This window comes from Poromitra crassiceps (assembly GCF_964638095.1).
Source record: "Poromitra crassiceps genome assembly, chromosome: 1".
Classification (NCBI taxonomy): Eukaryota; Metazoa; Chordata; class Actinopteri; order Beryciformes; family Melamphaidae; genus Poromitra; species Poromitra crassiceps.
In genome coordinates this window covers 107,654,678-107,673,569 of record NC_139623.1, presented here as the reverse complement: position 1 = coordinate 107,673,569, position 18,892 = coordinate 107,654,678, and the positions used below count along the sequence as shown (strand labels likewise).

General features: G+C 40.4%; 1 protein-coding gene across 1 annotated transcript; it reads right to left on the bottom strand.

Moving 5' to 3' along the window:
* Positions 1 to 11,645: 11,645 nt before the first annotated feature.
* Positions 11,646 to 18,247, bottom strand: LOC310772506 (uncharacterized protein; the record flags this gene model as incomplete). The annotated part of the gene is made up of 6 exons (XM_083632331.1): positions 11,646 to 12,176; positions 12,613 to 12,708; positions 12,933 to 12,993; positions 16,823 to 17,241; positions 17,900 to 17,989; positions 18,203 to 18,247. The coding sequence occupies 6 exons, from the start codon at positions 18,245 to 18,247 to the stop codon at positions 11,646 to 11,648; spliced, it is 1,242 nt and encodes a 413-aa protein (XP_083488457.1).
* Positions 18,248 to 18,892: the final 645 nt, after the last annotated feature.

The window sequence follows — 18,892 nt, the reverse complement described above, 5'->3', positions numbered from 1 at the left end:
TCAACTCGGTAAGTGGATCCAGGTTTTTCTAATCTATCTGTGCACATAAAAATGCTTGTGCATAGGAGCTCGTGCCCATGAAAGAGGCGTGGCTTTTAACAACTAGCCAATCACAATGCAATATGGACTGCTCCAGCTTTTACAGCGCCAGACACGCCTATTTCCTCATTCATTCAAAGCCAAATCAAAGCGTATTAATTAGCGAAGCTTTACTGTATGTCAGAATCCAAATCTGCGTTGGATATTATTAGTCTGTTCCCGAATGACTGTCTAAAGTTACCGCTTTTATTTACATCAGTAATTTCTTTGAAGAGCGGTTTCTCTGCCTCGAGCCACTTCTTAACATGCAGTGGAATCCGTATTATAACCCGCTCCTAGCCGGTTGGCCTGCATGTCAAACAACAATTAGCCGGCCTACGCGCACTCCTGCGAGTCCGTATCATATTCATCTCGGTCCCCGGTGTAGGATCCGCATTAGCGCAAAAGCGGCTGCTGTTTAACTCTGGCAGCTCATGATCCAGATCATCTAGCTGTTATGTGTGAGTGGGCGCGTGGTGGCACTTTACAAACCATTAATGTCCCATCATTATTTTCATGAATGGACGTAGCGTTAGTTACGTGGCTGGATTATTTGGAAGAGAGCCAATTTAGGTGAGTAAACAACTAAAAATTGAATCCCCCATCTGCCAGTTTAAAAATGCAACAAGAGAGATGATAGCCTACTAGAGTTGCGCGATCTTGACCTCAGTCAGATCGTCAATCGCCACCCTTTGACATCGCCAATACATGATGTCATCGCGCAAGCACATGGCTATATATTATATGGATGTTAACGTCCATATTAATTAGCTTCAGCTGCGCTCTTGCTGTAGGCTACTTTGCTAACTTAGCATCGATGCTAGCGGGACTTACCCAGCTATCGTCATTGCCTGCTTTTACTGCTGCTTGCTGGTAATAATCCCATCATTCCCATGTCAGAAAAAGTCTCCAGATTTGTCGCTAACGTTAGTCTCTTCTGATAAGTTTTCTCGAGTTGGATGCAGCCAAGTCTATTGTGTGAGGCAGGCAGTGTTGTGTGACTGTGCGTCCACACTGCGGAGAGGAGAGGAGCTGACTGACTGACAGCCTATATCGAGACATAGGCCTAGCCTAACTTTTGTGGGGAGAAATAAATTTAAAACTAGTCAGATATGACTTGAATGCCACTTGTAAAATAAATCACCCACAGTGATTGACGACGGTGCGACCACTATTTTGACTGCGCTCATTTTTGGCACAATGCCACCCTTCGTTATTGCCTGAATGGTTGGAATGGACCTTCTGTTAAAACGGCATGTTTTGGAATGGAGTTTGGTTACAGATTCGCTAAAGCTGTTTGCTATCACATTTTTTGTTATCGATACATGCTACCGCAACCCCCCCCCCCCCCCCCCCCGCCCACTGGCAGAAAAAACGGCTCATATCTAGTTGTTTCTAAAAAAAGACCCCTCATGTTTAAAAAGGGAAAACCGGAAAATATCCTGCTCTGGATAGCCAGACATGATCCAGACTTCATGTTTAAAAGCCACTTAAGTGCAGGGAAAGGCTGAATTAGGCAGTTATACTACAATGAAGACGACCACATTACTTTTGTAGCAGCTCAATTCACCCTCTCAATAAACTATGTAAACTATATAAAATAAAACCTGCATGTCTTTTTTGCGAGTGGAAGTAATGTGTAATCTATCTCAGTCTAAATTTCCAAAATTTCCGTATTTAGACCATTTACGCTCAATGAATAATAATGATCTCATGATGTGTTTGGTCGCACTGATGGAATAATTCCTATAATAGGCTATCAATAAAAAAATAATGATAATAAAATTAAATAAATAATTTCATACAAGGACTATGCTGGACATAATATGAAGTTAAATCACATCATACAGGCCAAAAGCAACACAGTTGCAGCTGCAAAATGCAGGAGTAGCCTAGATATGAATAATCTGTGTGCAGGCAATCCCATATTAAATTGCTTAGATGTAGTAGGCTATTCTGGCATGTATGACCATGTCCAACCCAACCCACACGGCACCGTGCGCTTTGGAGACCTTTATGTAACCTTTTTACGCCGGTTTAGTGATATTTCTCCACTCACCGTTCAGCTGCAATCGATCGGCGGGGTCAAACGTATCTAGCCTACTTGGGAGCACAAAAATGAATAAATATAAATACATATTCCAAAGTGGTAAGTAGGGCTTATTTAATTATGTAGCCTGCAACAAGTGCAAGGCTTTAGTCCTCGATTAATTCAACAGGAGCCATATGTTTTTTTCTTTTGTTATTTTGTCATTTATGCAATCTATTTGTCATATGGGGATCCTATATGAATGGCGACTCGCTGTTTCCAGAGAGCTCATTGGTCAGAAGGTGGGTCTTCCATGGGTTTTGATCTCATCCTCTCAACTTAACCTGCTCTGGAGCATGTTAGCCGTAGAGCATAAGTTGCTATAGTGATCTATCTTGGTAAGAAGTTAACTAGCGTCGTAGGTTAAACCTGAAGTTACCTCACTAAGCCACTAATCTTGCTTCGTGGTATAGGCCCCTGATCAGACAGCAATACACACACGTTACAGACAGACAGGACATTCAATAGAGGGACAAGGTAAAAACATGTCATAAAGTTAACTACTACAGATCCGTTTTTTCAAGGCTTAACTGGAAGTTTTCTATTACATTTGATAATACACATGTCCAGTTGTCTGTGATGAATGTCAGTCTAACAGACATCCCATAAATCTTGTGAAACTGCAACATCTTGTGAATCTTGGTACCAAATATATGCATGTTGTCTTGACAAATAACAGATTTTATTCTGATTATTGCACATATTAAAATGGAAATTATATTATAAAAAATCTGTAAAGTTGCACATAATTGTCAAAATCCTTGATACATGTAATAAATGTAATTTTTTTTAATACAAAGGAATTTTTTGTACTTTTACTTTTTTAAATACATCATAATGAGCATCGGCCCAGATTGACCTCTGTAGATATTACATTTCTGAAGGATTTTGATAAAATATTATTTTCTGGTTCAGTGTTATATAAAGCTCTACAGCAACAGCCACTGTGGCCTATTGATTTAAGTTGTAAAATTGATCTACAGTAGCTATACATGTAGGCCTATAGGCCTACTGAATACAAAACCCATGTGTCTCAAATGGGGCAGGTGTGTGTGTGCGTGGGTGGGGGGGGGGGGTTTGGTTCTGTCTTCCTCATAGGTGACAAGTGAGTCACGCACCTACTGGCCAAGGTGATACTGACCAAAACAGATAGCCTATAAATAAAATTGTGGGAATCTAACCTGAAATGCAAACGTGAGACCAATTTGCTTTTGCCAAATGAGTTTTACCCTTCCAGGTAACACTTTACAATAAGGTACACAAATAATAGTAAACTAATGAGAAACAAACTTTTAGTTAATGAATAGTTAATGATTAGCTAATGACCCTTAATAATTAGTTAATCATTAATTAATGATTAGGTAAGTCAGTTCTGAGTATAGTAGTTAATTATTAGTTCATCATTAGTTAAAGTCACTTTGAGAGTATATAGTAGGTAATCATTAGTTAATGATTAGTTGTGGGGGCATAGCTCAGTGGTAGAGCTGTCGCCTCACAGCTAGAAGGTCCTGGGTTCGATTCCCACCTGGGGCGCTGTGAGCGCTGAAGGAGTGTGTGCCTGTTCGCATGTCCTCGAGTGCCCACCGCCCGGGTGGGGTCATCAAAAAGGGCCTTTCTGGAGTTTGCATGTTCTCCCCGTGCACCCTGGGGGCTTCCTTCATATAGGAACCCCTCACCAAAACATGCAATATCCTGGTCGCTGAAGTGGTGCCTCCTCTGGTCGTTCGGAGGGAGGGGAACTCGTTGGAATAGCGTGATCCTCCCACGTGCTATGTCCTACCGGTGAAGCTTCCCCTGTCAGGTGAAAGGAAGCGGCTGGCTACTGCCCATGTCTCGGAGGAAGCATGGAGCAGTTTCGGCTCTCCCCAGATCGACAGAGGGTGGAGCAGCAACCAGGATAAATAAATTAAAATTTTAAAAATGGGATAAAAAAATATATGGATTTTTTTTTATATATATTAGTTGTCACTTCCTTAAAGAGTAATTACTCATTAGTTAATGATTAGTTAATGGTCAGTTTGTGAGTATAGTAGTTAATTGTTAGTTAATCATTACTTAATTATTACCTGTCCATTAGTTACTCTTTTTGTGTACCCTATTGTAAAGTGATGCATCATACTGAGTAGTTCATGAGTACTGAATCATTACTTAATTATTACCTTAGTCGGATGAAGGTAATACAGGGGTCCCTGAGCTTATAGGCTCGACACTTTGTGGGGGGACCTGGGGTGGGGGTGGGTGATATGGGGTGTTTTTTTAGGGATGTTATGTTTTTCATGGGCTTGTTAGGGAGGGGACCACCAGTCATATATTTTTGGGCTATGGTTTTATATTAGGTTTTATATTTAATGTATATTATATTAATACCTTTAAAACTATAAGTATTTGGAGAGAAAGTATTTGGGTGGAATATATCTTCAAAACTACAACTACTACTTGAACAGAAAGTAATGTGAGTAGAACATAATACTTGGTCTCCGGCTCTACATCCATATGGCTCTACCAAATAATATGACTTAACAAGCTGGTTAGCTCAGTTGGTAGAGAACCAGCCTAACAATCCGGAACAAGTCTTAAGTGTTAAGTGAGTTATAATGTTTGATTTTATATTAGGGTAGCCTACACAAAAAGAGTAACTAATGGAAAGGTAATAGTTATGCTAAGTAATCATTCAGTACTCATGAACTACTGAGTATGATGCATCATTTTACAATAGGTAGGCTACACAAAAAGAGTAAGTAATGCACAGGTAATAATTAAGAGATGATTAAGTAATGATTAACTATACTCACAAACTGACCATAACTAATGAGTAATTACTCTACTAAGGAACTGACAACTAACTAATTAACTACTATAGGCCTATACTTTAACTAATGATTAACTAATGATTAACTAATGATTAATTAGGCTACTATAGCCTATACTCAGAACTGACTTAGCCTACCTAATCATTAACTAATGATTAAAGGCCATTAGCTAATCATTAACTATTCATGAACTAAAAGTTCGTTTCTCAAGTTTACGGTAGCCTAACTACTAAGCTATATTATTTGTGTACCAGTAGGCCTATATTGTAAAGTGTTACCCTTTTCCAAATATGCGGCACTTAAAATCGACCCGTTCTCCTCACGAAGGTGTTAAGATTGAAGAGAGACTGGAGGACGTTTTCATTAAAAAAAAAAAAAGGTCCAATATGGTCGAAGTAGCTGATGTGGTGACGCGATGGGAACCTCTGTCCCGGTGCTCTCCCTTGGGAAACAGGAAGAAGACCTTTACAGCCTGTCAGCAGAATAATTAAAATGCACTTCAGTCAGAGCAGAGGGGTGCCCACCGGCGCCTGGCGGCCACAAAACACCTCTCGGGTGTTAAAGATACCCCGTGACAAAAGTCTGCCCGCTTTCCAACACACACACACACACACACACTGACACACACACACACACACACACACACACACACACACACACACACACACACACACACACACACACACACACACACACACACACACACACACACACACACACACACGCGTCGCAGGCACGCATTGGCATGCTTTTAACACCTCTGATTGTAATTTAGCCCTCATTAGCCACAAGTCCTAGTCCTTCCCACAAGAAGCAGCAGTGCAGTGAAACCCACACTTCATAGAAGAAACAGAGCCCAAATGGTCATGATGATCTGACAGAAATAATTTATGTAGCCTACTGTAATTTTATAGCAGGTTACAGCCAGGCATATGCCTATGTATCACGAATGGACATTTGATGTTTTCAAGCTAATGAAATAAATGACGATAGCCTAATAGCCTATATAGTAAAGTAGCCTATCTATAATCTACAGCCTATTTCGATGTCGCTCAGGCTCACCGAATAGACAATCAACACACATCAGCACGTGCATGGGGAGACGACAATTAGCTTAGGTTTAACACTTTACAATAAGGTAGCCTACACAAATAATATAGTAGCCTAGTTAGCCTATACTAGTAAACTCATGAGACACTAACTTTTAGTTAATGAATAGTTAATGATTAGCTAATAGCCTTTGCTCATTAGTTAATCATTAATTAATGATTAGTTAAGTTAGTCAGTTCTGAGTATAGTAGTTAATCATTAGTTAGCCTATTCATTAGTTAATCATTAGTTAATCATTAGTTAAAGTCACTTTTTGAGTATAGTAGTTAACCATTAGTTAATGATTAGTTGTCAGTTCCTTAGTATAGTAATTACTCATAGTTAATGGTTAGTTAATGGTCAGTTTGTGAGTATAATCATTAGTTAATCATTAGCCTACTTAATTATCACCTGTCCATTAGTTACTCTTTTTGTGTACCCTATTGTAAAGTGATGTATCATACTCAGTGGTTTATGAGAACTGAATCATTACTTAACTATTACCTTTCCATTAGTTACTCTTTTTGTGTACCAAATAAATTCAAGACTTGTTCCGGGTGAGAGTGTTCGGCCCCAAGACTGTTAGCTTGTAAGTCTGGTTCTTTACCAACTGAGCTATCCAGCCTGTAGAGCCAACACTAGAGCCGGCTCTACAACTATGGATCAGTAGAGCCGAAGACCAAGTTTTGAAGGTATATTACCAAATACTACTTTCTGTCCAGGTTATTGTTTTGAAGGTATATTCTGTCATTTAAAACATGATACAAGTACTTATAGACAGAAGTAGTATTTGGCTGAAACATATAGGCTACTTGGACCTGAAGTAGTATTTGGATGGAATATACCCTTGAAAGTATTTGGACAGAAGGTATTTGGGTGGAATATACCCTTGAAAGTAGGCTACCTGGCTACTTGAACAGAAAGTATAGGGTAGAACATAATACTTAATCTCCGGCTCTACAGATCCATCCTCCGGCTCTACCAACTAGTCTGATTTAACAGGCTGGTTAGCTCAGTTGCAGAGAACCAGACTTACAATCTAGCTGAGCGTTTGAATCTCACCCGGAACGAGTCTTGAATGTATCTGTTAGGTATGAGGCATGATGTTTCACTTTATATTAGGGTACACAAAAAGAGTAACTAATGGACAGGTAATAATTAAGTAATGATTCAGTAGGCCTACTCATTAACTATACTCAGTACAGTGGCGCTGGATGTACTAGGGGGTGCTGTAAGGAAGGGACACTCGGTGCTGCCCGCAAGGCACTTGGACTTTCATCCATATTTGGAAGAATATTTAATTTTAAATTAACATTAGGATTAATGTTGTGATGTCATTATTCAGTATCTTCTCCTTTTCTCACTCACTTTCATGTAAGCACCTGCTCTCCCTTTAGTCGTTTTACACTACAACAGACAGCAACACAGGCATAAACACTGAACTTATTATTATTATTATGGAAAACCAGATTATGATGAAAATCAAACACTTTTGAAGAGAGAGCGTATGAAATAAGATTAGAGCTGGGAAGCACAAACTGTTTTTTAATGCATCTTGTTGGTGGTATAAACACAAGACAGCCAAATCCAACAATTTCGAAAATCCCATTTCTTGACTCAGTATGATGCATCACTTTAGGGTACACAAAAATAGTAAATAGACAGGTAATAATTAAGTAATGTTTATAATGATTAACTAATGTTTAACTACTATACTCACAAATTGATAGTTAACTAACGAGTAATTACTCTACCAAGGAACTGACAACTAATCATTAACTAATGATTAGCTATACTGACAAAGTGACTTTAACTAATGATTAACTAATGATATATAGCCTACTCAGAACTGACTTTAACTAATAATTGATTAGTGATTAACTAATGATTAAAGGCCTTTAGCTAATCATTAACTATTCATTAACTAAAAGTTAGTTTCTCATTAGTTTAGGCCTAACTATTGTGTAGCCTACCTTATTGTAAAGTGTTACCGGTTTATGTAATGAATTAGACATGTGCTTAACTGCAGTGTGTTGTAGCTGCAGCGCAGACTCCATCAGTTGGATATTTTTGTTATGCGCACAGAGTTTTTGTGTACGCGTTTGACCCAGAGGTGTGAGGCTATGGCTATGGGCTCGTGCGGTGCGTGTTCTTTCATCCATAGTGTTGTAGAACAGGGAATGTTTTGTAGGACAGGGGTTAGTGAAATTAAGCCCCCCTGTGGACAAACCCTAAATGCTTCAAATGTTGTGATGTTTCCAATTCAGTGCAGTTTCACTTTTCCATGAAAACTATATGGAATATCAATTAGCCTACTCAAAGTGATCACAAATAATATACCAAATAATAGACGATGTCTGTCAAAATTTGAACACAATCATTCAAATTTTTCAATTTACGAGTAGCCTAAGTCAAAGTTCACCTCGTGTCTGAAAAATCTGTGCTTTTCTCTAAATTCAGCCGGCTGCGCCTATAGAATGCAAATTCATCTTTGGGATGGCAAGTGAGCGCACATCGTCCAGAATTAATGGTTTTATTTGAGTTTAGGTCTGTGTGCTACAATTGTTGATTCAGTTTTGGAGAAGGTCCTCCAACTCTTTCTCGTGGGAGTTAATTAGCCTTGCTGCATGTCACCGACAAACCACAGTGAAGACGTGAGAGGAACGGAACTCCTTTTTTCTCATCGGAAAATGGAGCATAAGGTTCCAATCAACTTTATTACCTGTTAGAATTAATACATGCAAGTCTGGAGGAGTGGCTCTCAGCTTCCCACGCGCGCATTTGGCCAATCAAATTGAAATTGCGGAAGCAGCTGACATAAAGTAAATAATGCTGTGTCGTTTGGTTTAAATCCAACAATCTATAGGTTAGCCTATACCAGATATGTGCCGTGCGTAAAAGGAACTGTTTTACGCAAGCTGCCACATGCTCTTGTTTTTACAGAGCTGCTGATCAAAAAGCATGCACGCAACTGAATGAGCCGTATAAAAATACGTGTATTGCCTCTCATTTTTCCACAGTCTTTTTGTCTCAATATCTATCGGTCATGTCTAATTTTCCCTAATGTTGTGGATGCGAATTAATGATGCACCAACGGTAAGAAGTCATTGTCAACCCTAACTCATAATAAATCACAATTATATTTTTCCAATATCCTAAATGCATGAGTGATGGAGGGCAGCGCCCTTGAAGATAAGGCATAATGGAACTTTGATTTGGTGGCGTGTGGCATATATGGCTATTAGTTTAGTGTCGGCATGTTGGCCGTCTAAACACCGACAGACCAAGCTAAGCCAAGTGTGACAGTGGGAGAAACTCCTCCAGGTCTTTCTCATGGCCATGGGAAATGGAGCAGAAGCTCGAATCAACTTATATTACCTGTTAGAATCATAAAGACTGTAAGAATGTGCCAGTCCTGTCTCCTGTTTGGCGGATGTATCCACGGTTTAAGAAGTGTAAATGAATTCACACATGTAAAATGTCACACGTGGGAGCTGATAACACTTTTTACAGGCGCGTGCCACTCACACCGGGCACGTGCCCAAGGATTAAGTGAAGGCTCCTGTCGCGCGCCACTCGGTCTGCTTTGATCCCTCTCCAGATTGTTGTTGAAATGTTATACGAAATAGGCAAATTTCCATCTTATATATAGCTTCATATGTGTACCAGCAGGTTTAGTGACCTTTTCTCTTTTTTCAGCTAGGGATATGTTCTGTTATTTGTTTTGTTATTGTAAAATATATTATTTCAGTGTTGATTGTTGTAATTTTTCAGGTTTTCTGACACTATTTAATTATTATTCATTTCTGTCATGCAGCTGCAATTAACGTGTGGGCTCGTATTAGGTCTGCATAAAGCTATGGCCCACCAATCAATGCTGACCATAGTACTGACAAATGCGCACCTTAAATTCATTTTGACAAGTTTTGTTTTAAACAGTATGCCTCATTTGCATCGGTTTGGCTATAGGGACACAGCTGGAGCCCCTGTGCTGGGCTGCTGCACGTTTACAAGTAGAGACATTTTTTATTAGAAGTATGAAGCTGTCACTAGATTTATTCTGGAAGTTGACCCATTGGTGAGTTAATTTGCTTCCTTCTTATTACTATTCTTGTAATTTAAAATGTAAGACCTCGCATTATGTTCAGTGTTCTTTTGTTATGCAGCAGATGCAGCGGCGCGTGCTTGAAGAGGTGTTGAGAGGCCTCGTGCTCTTCCAGCTGCACGCGCCAGAGGCTCAAGGGGTTTTGGTGAAGACAAACGAAAAGAGACATGTTGGATGCAGCTCCACTAAAATAGCAGGCTTGTACTGGTTTATTTATAATTTTCGTAGATCACAGCTGGCTATTCAGCTAGCCCTATCGCTTCTTTCCAACTGTCGAAATAAATAGGCTAGCTAGCCTAATATGGTGCGTGCACTGCATAGGCTACTCTCATTTAAAAGAAAAGGAGAAAAATGCAACGGCTAGCCTATCAAACATCTGATTGCTAGTAGGCTATCATAACAGAACTAACTAACTGAATAACTGATCTTATTTTTCGTTTAAATTGGACAGAAAAATAAGTGTCTCCAGATTATCTGCTCTTGAAAAAGAAGAGTGCATGGCGAGTCAATTTACACTACCAACAATAGGCTATAGGCTACTACATCATCGGAAAGAGCTTGGAGAAGAGGCAGCTCCCACACCATTCGTTGGCGATTGAAATGCAAATTATAGCCAGACTGATGATTTCAACTGGCAGGTTTTATTTTTACGCAGGCCAATGAGCCTTTTTTCCAGAGTTGATTTGTGGAATTAGTAGCCTATGGCTTTGACCAAAACTGTACCAACAACAATGTGTATATGCTAATAATATCTAAGAAGATTTTTGTCACGAACAGGCAGTAAAGATATGAGCATTACGCACGGATATGGCACCTTTTACGCATGGGCTAAACACGCTTTGGTCTTAAAAACCTGATTTAAAATGTAACTGTAACAGTGAATACGGCACACTATAGCCTAATTGTTGTAGGTATTGCAAAGTCTAAAATGCTGAGAGCAATTAATATGCATATTCATTAAATTGAATGTAGAGAGTGTTTCCCCCACCTTTTCTAGCTATACCTCTAAGTGGAGCGTGTTACTAATTAAGAAAACAACCGATAAACTCACTCAGCCTATTTAATCTTGCTACATTGTCGTGTGAAACGTCACTGCCTTTCCTGTCCTTAGGTGTCCGGACACGTGTCCACACTTAAGCCCTTTAAGACACGTGACAGCTAACAATGAATGAATAAATACACAGATTGGTGATTTTATTTTTTCGACAAAGGAAAAATGATATAAATTAAGGTGCAGAAGATGTGATAAATACACAACACGAGCGGTTGGCTTAGAAGCAAAGACCATAATTGTACAATATTTACAAATGGATTATTCAGAATTTAGACAAAGCAAGACCCATGTTCAAAACAATGCTTGAAAACGTCTGCAGGAAGACTTTGGAACAATGTGTATGCATGGTTCTCAGTTCATCCCCATGTCCCTTGTCCCTTGTCCCTTGTCCCTTGTGCCCCCATGTCCCTTGCCTTGTGATCAGGGCCAGGGTCTCCACAAAGACTGGCTGCCTGACGCGCTCTGAGCCTGGGTCTGTCCTCTGGCTCTCCTCTCCACTCTGATATCAAGCTGATTTGGACTCGATTGTTGGGGAACTCTGGGATACCCGTGTTGGACTGGAAGTTGGTGTGAGTGAGGAAGACTGAAGAAGGCTCGCACAAACAGTCTGTGCTTGGACTTCTGCATGGTCGTCTGAGGACTGAACAGGGAGGACTTGATGTGAGGCAGAGAGCTGGAGGAAGGGGCTTTAGCTGCAGCTTTGACGCCTGCAGAGTCAGAACGGGCAAAGCGAGCAGCAAAAGCTGCGTCCAGCGCTGCACCCAGCCGCAGCCCTTCCCGTTCAGGTCCCAGGAACCGAGTGGCTCTCTGCAGGCAGGTGGAGAAGCCATCTTGGAAGGAGTGTCGCTGGCCTCCAGCAGCAGCTCTCTTCCCGTCTCCTTCAGTGTTATGCAGAAAGACGACCGTGTGCTCCAGTATCTCAGCTTTCTCCAGTCTGCGTTCAGTCCCATCCTGCATGAAAGCAACGAGTTAAATGAGTAAATTATACTTTCACAGTTTTCACAGCTGCAGAAAGAGGCTTGTCTGATATAGCCCTAATGATCGGCATATGAATTTTCAAGCAAATCAAAATAAATTGCAAATATTGTCTTGTCTGACATACATTTGGCCCTATATGTGACATTTTTAACCAAAATTATATTCTTTGCACATACATATTTGTATTATTATTGCAATTATTATTATTTTTACTCTGAGGTAGGCTACATTTCATTTCATTTTATACATATAAAATGTGCTATAAATAAAGTTATAAATAAATAGCGTTAAATAAATAAATAAATAAATAAATAAATAAATAAATAAATAAATAAATAAATAAATAAATAAATAAATAAATAGTATTATTATAGAATGGCAGGTTTTGCCACCTGACTCCTGTGGCTACCTGTTGTTGGTGTCCGTGCAGCAGCAGGGCCTTCAGACTCTCCAGGCTGCGGTTCATTCTCTCTCTGCGGCGTCTCTCCACCTGAGGTTTGAGAAGCTGCGAAAGGAGGGGGGCGGAAGCACGTGATGAATGATGAAGGTCAAACCAGTGTTGCAGAAACTCAGTAGAAAATCATGGACAGGTAAAGTATTTTAGTTTTTGAGCATTTATGTGCATCTGAGAGACAAAAGGAGTATTTTAGTGCAATATGAAATTGAAGTATCTGTGAAATGGTTGGAGGAAGTAGCCTATAGCTATTGAGGGTAGGCTATATATCCTACCTTCCTGTTGATCTTTGCATCCTCTGATTGCTGAGACAGTTTCATGGCACTGGTCCAAGAACTGCAGTTAGATTATGTCAAGTCAAACTGTCTGCACTGCTGTCAGAAGTCTGTCAGAGCGAGGCTGAGCTGAGCTTTTAAGGTGGGCTGTAACTTTAGGCTCCTCCCACCAACACGCGTCCATACTGGCACCAAGCTCAAATGAGGTGGACCTGCTGCTCCATACTGTAATGAATGTATGATTATAACACCCTATCAAATGCAATATGCAGTAATAAAATCGAACACAATTTATTAAAAAGAATAAAAAGGCCAATGAGAAGATTAGGAACTCAATATTACAGATTTGTTCCTTGTTCTGATTAGAAAATTCAATAGGAGGCTATAGTGACTTTAATAAGGTGATTTGTCGTGTATTTTGTGATATCCATCAAATTTCAACAATTCAACAACAATCTGGAGATCAAAGCAGACTGAGTGGCGCGCGGCACAACCTTTCAATCCGTGGGCACGCATCGAGCCCATGAGTGGCACGCGCCTGTAAAAGGCGTCATCAGATCCTGCATTTAAGGAAACAACAAACCGCCCCAGCGTGAAGCTCGTCACGTCATTATTATAGACGGCGTGTGCTGCTTAGCCAGGCCGATATTTAGACCTAAACAGATGGGAGCCAAATGGAAAAACTGTAACAGCTCACTAACTTAGTTGCCCACTTTTGATAGCAGCTAATTTTAACTCCACATAAAGCAGGCTACAAAAGAACAATTGCGGCAGCGTGCGTAAAATCTTTCATGCTGTGTGTGTAAAATCTTTCATTTTATGCTGTGTGCGTAAAATCTTTCCTTTTATGCACGACTCTGGAAATTAATATCTGCTAGATTGTAGGAATAAAACAAAACGACGCATCTCGTTATGTCAATTGCACACACACACACACACACACACACACACACACACACACACACACACACACACACACACACACACACACACACACACACACACACACAGGATGTATATGTGTATGTATATATAGGATATATATATATATATATATATAGCCTATATTGGAGGCTATAGTGGCTATAGGCTAGGCTACTATCCGTGCATCTGCTGTGAGTGCTGTGAGTGAGCCCAGCAGTGTGAGTGGCACGTGCCTGTAAAAAGTGTTGCAGCTGCCGCCTGCATGTGACACTTCTTTAAAAAGGGGCTTAAGTAATTACACATGTGACACTTACCTGCAGTCAACATTGGACACATCCGCCAAACATGGCGAAGCTCTGAGACAAACGAGTGGCACATTTTGGCACAAATACGTTCGACATCATGGACTCTTATGCCGATATTTCGACCAAAACGTCAGCGTGAACATAAGAAAGAGAGAGGTAAAACTATTTATTCTGTGATATTTTGATAGTTATATCAACTATAAAACTACAAGGGCGACTGTGGCAACGCGCGTAAAATGTTTCTCTTTACGCACGGCTCTGCAAATGAGAATAGATTGTGGGATTGAAACAAAACGACAGAATTTGGGTGTGGTTATGGGCTGTTGCATTTTCCCGGCTCGTGTTAATAGAATTGTATCCCATGTCATGTGAGAGATCAAAAAGCCTTTCATCTCCTGTCTAACAAAACTAACACCTGCACGAGCCCATGCTTCACACCTCTGGATCAAACGCGTGCCAATTAAAAGACTGCGCATGACAAAGACCTATCCAGCTGATGGCGTCTGCCGGTGCTAAATTTCCTTTGAGAGGCCAACTTGTGGGAATGCTCTCACCTCCACCTCTCACCTTTCTAATGACGCACCAATCTTGACAGGTAATAAAGTGAAAATGCTGCACCGCTCCTTTTCCCACGAGAAAGCATCGAAAATCCTTCTCCCACGCCAGTGGGCCATTTGGTCCACATAGTTTAGACAGTCAAATTAAATACACGTGCGTTTGCTAAAATTAATGAACATCCTGTCAGAAAAATGTGCGACCACAACACTGATCAGTCAGCATTATCCTCATGCACTCTCCGTTGTTTACTTGTTTATAGGCTACATCTGAATGCCAACCAACTGACCAACCTCTGCGTTTCTGAGTCAATCCGTTGCTATCGGCTATAGCTAGCCAAAGTATTGATTGACAAAATAATGAATCAGCATGCTGGAACATCAAATGAAGGACAAATGTCCTGCAGGAAGTGGTCCTGACCATGCAGACACATGTTAGGTGGTGTTTTGAACAGGCACGCTTCTGGACGAGTACGGGTAGCCTACCACACAGCAGTGGGTTAGTGACCTTCTCGTACTGAATGGTGTTTTAATGTCCTGTAGGCCTATAGATTTTCCTTTTCCGTAGAGTAAATTCTGACCTAGCTGCAGATATATATATATATTTTTACATGGCATTTGTACAGTGTCTTTATAGACGGTTTTCACGGAATTGTGTTGCTATGGGAACAGTTTGAACCCTATCTTATTTCCTGTCAGCTATTGCATTAGCAAACATTGCAACAGGAAGTAAACTAGGGGCAATTTAGAATGTTTATGTTGTCAAATTAAAAGCGTCTATAGGACATTAGGCTATATCCCTTCATTTTTGGGGAAGGCAAGGTGGTTGCAGCAGCTAGGCCTAGAGTGCCAATATATATATTTTTTCTTCTGAGAGAAGTGCCAAGTGTTCTCTTGTCAGAGCGTTGTAATGTCTTCTTTGTTTAATGTTGTAATGTCTTCTTTGTTTAATGCTGTAATGTCTTTGTAAATTCAACCTGAATATTCCTAAGGCTATTAAAGAGAGAGAATGAGGCAGTTGTCTTTGATCTCTGAGAGGTGCAAACTGCTCCTGATCTCTTCCACCTCCATAGCTGGCGAGACTTCACACCTGAAGCATGTTACTACAGCAGGCCATGCTCCACACCTGACTGACTAATGAGAGCCGTCACGTCAGGCCATGCAGTCAGTTTTACTTTTCATTTGATACAAAAATTAGTAACAATAATAATAATCATCATCATCATCATCATCGTCGTCGTCATCATTTGACACCACACATTTAAATTTGAAGGAATGTTTTTTATTTTCTATCAAAAGAATACAGCTCACCATAGGGAGAAACGCAGAATAAATTAGTGTGCAAAATAGATAAATATTACAAGAGTATACAAGTTTGGACCTATAGGCTACAGATGTCACAGGGTGAGTGAGGCTGCGGTTTCCCAGCTTCCGCCCGAGGTCCTGCGCCTGGAAATGTGATGGATCATGGATACTCAGTCATTTATTCACGTCAAAATCACTCTTGAATTAGGACAGCATTGTAACCGAGTATTATATGAAGGAGGAGGCAGCCATGACACTTACCTCTAGACTCACTCCACTCGTCACACAGCATCAGTGTGAAGGTGTTCGTCTCCCAGTCTGAGTCTGCCTGGCAGCAGGGCAGACAGCTGCCCCACAGACTGAGCTAATTCAAAAGCATTCTTCTAAATTAGACAAGAGCAGTGAGCAAAACCAACCTCTTCAGCTCTGTTACATATAGGCTACCAAATGTTCAAATAATATATTGAGATGTTTACATTATTTACAGGCTTTGTATGTGTTTTTCCAATACAAATACATTATCGGAGAACCAGTGTTCACAACACCACATCTAAAACATATCCTTACAGGAAGTCTTGGGAACAATGCACGCTGGTATCATGTTTCTCACTAGTTACAGTCATGACAAGTTCAGTTTCCATGTCCCATGCCTATCAGGGCCATGCCATGCCATCAGGGCCAGGGTCTCCACAAAGGCTGGCTGCCTTGCGCGCTCTGGGCCTGAGTCTGTCCGCTTGCACGCCTCTCCACTCTGATCTCAAGCTGATTTGGACTCTGGGGTTGTTGGGGAACTGTGGGATACCCGTGTTGGACTGGATGGACTGGAAGTTGGTCTGAGTGAGGAAGACTTTTCATACTGAAGAAGGCTCGCACATACAGTCTGTGCTTGGACTGCATGATCGTCTGAGGACTGAACAGGGAGGACTTGATGTGAGGCAGAGAGCTGGAGGAAGGGGCTTTAGCTGCAGCTTTGACGCCTGCAGAGTCAGAACGGGCAAAGCGAGCAGCAAAAGCTGCGTCCAGCGCTGCTCCCAGCCGCAGCCCTTCCCGTTCAGGTCCCAGGAACCGAGTGGCTCTCTGCAGGCAGGTGGAGAAGCCATCTTGGAAGGAGTGTCGTTGGCCTCCAGCAGCAGCTCTCTTCCCGTCTCCTTCAGTGTTATGCAGAAAGACGACCGTGTGCTCCAGTATCTCAGCTTTCTCCAGTCTGCGTTCAGTCCCGTCCTGCATGAAAGCAACAATGAGTTAATGGATACACAGTTTCCACACTGTGCTATCTGCAGAAAGAGGCTTGTGTGATAGCCTACAATACATCATGATCGGCATAAGTTACATTCGCAAGCAAATCAAAAGAAATGGCAAATATCATTATTGTCTTGTCTGACATCAATTATGTGATTTTGTAATCAAAATCATATTCTTTGTCACATAAATATTTGTATTATATTATTGCAATTTTTTTTACTCAGAGGTAGGCTATTTCATTGTATCTATAAAATGTAGCCTAAATAAAATTTACATTTTGGTATGCAATGAAATTAATCAAACAAGTTCTCGAATTGGGATATAGCCTATTCATAATCTGACCCGTTTTGAAAATGGCCTGATATTCACTGACTTAAATAAATAAATAAATAAATAAATGAATAAATGAATGAATGAATGAATGAATAAATAAATAAATAAATAAATAAATAAATAAATAAATAAATAAATAAATGAATAAATGAATGAATGAATGAATGAATAAATAAATAAATAAATAAATAAATAAATAAATAAATAAACAAATAAATAAATAAATAAATAATTTGGGGTCAGCTGGGACTTAGCAGGGTTTCTCCCCACAGCCCACACCATGTGTGCAGTTATGGGGTTTTACCGGTGGCTCCTGCAGCAACATGGTCCTCAGACTCTCCAGACTGCGGTTCATTCTCTCCCTTCGACGTTTCTCCACCTGAGACTTGAATAACTACAAGAGAAGGATTGAAGCAGACGATCCATGTGTGGTCAGAGAGTTGCTGATAATAAAAACTTCTTCTGAAAATGTTTCAGTTCACACAAAATAAAAAAAAATCAGCTCAGCTCTATTTAGGCTATTTACCGTTTCAGCCAAATAAGCTACAAATGCAGTCAGTAGCCTAGTCTCTGCAAATCAATATATTCCATATGGGTTGAGTTTTACCTTTCTGTCGTTTGTTGCATTTTCTGTTTCCTTAAGCAATTTCATCCCAACAGCTCAAGAAATTTCGTCTGCAACCAGCTTCCTTATCCAGTGTTAACAGGTCAGAACTGTTACCTTCAGAGATTTCTCTCAAATGAGGCTCCTGTCCTGTCCCATGCCTTCTTTTGTTTTCTTCCTGTGACGCCAGACTCCTCCTATACCGCCCCAGAGGCCACCCCTCCATCGTCCCACAGGCCAACCCTATACGGGTGTCATGTGTGTCCATACCTCAGCCTGAGTGACTCCAAATATTATCGTATTTTTATTATCGTTCTAATAGAGAGTAAAATCTACAGAAATGTGGAAGCCATCTACAAATAAAAATAAAATCACATGTATCCAGGACCAATCCCCCCACCCCCCAAGTTGTCTGTGAGTGATTGATGGTCTATATAGCTAACCATCACTTGTCCCCAGAAAGATAGGCTATAATTTGGAAACTTTTGGTGGAAAATGAGATTAGCCTATAGTTTGCCATAACCTTTTTTATTGTCTATGATGTTTTTAATGCTATTTTATGTTAGCCTTTTTTACTTTTCGAATGGGCCCGTATAAAACTAGAACTAGAACTTAGAACAAGAACAACTAACCTGAAGTGCAAAATCAAGAAAACTCCCGTGCGTAAAAAGGGATGAAAGCAACCGCTGCGCG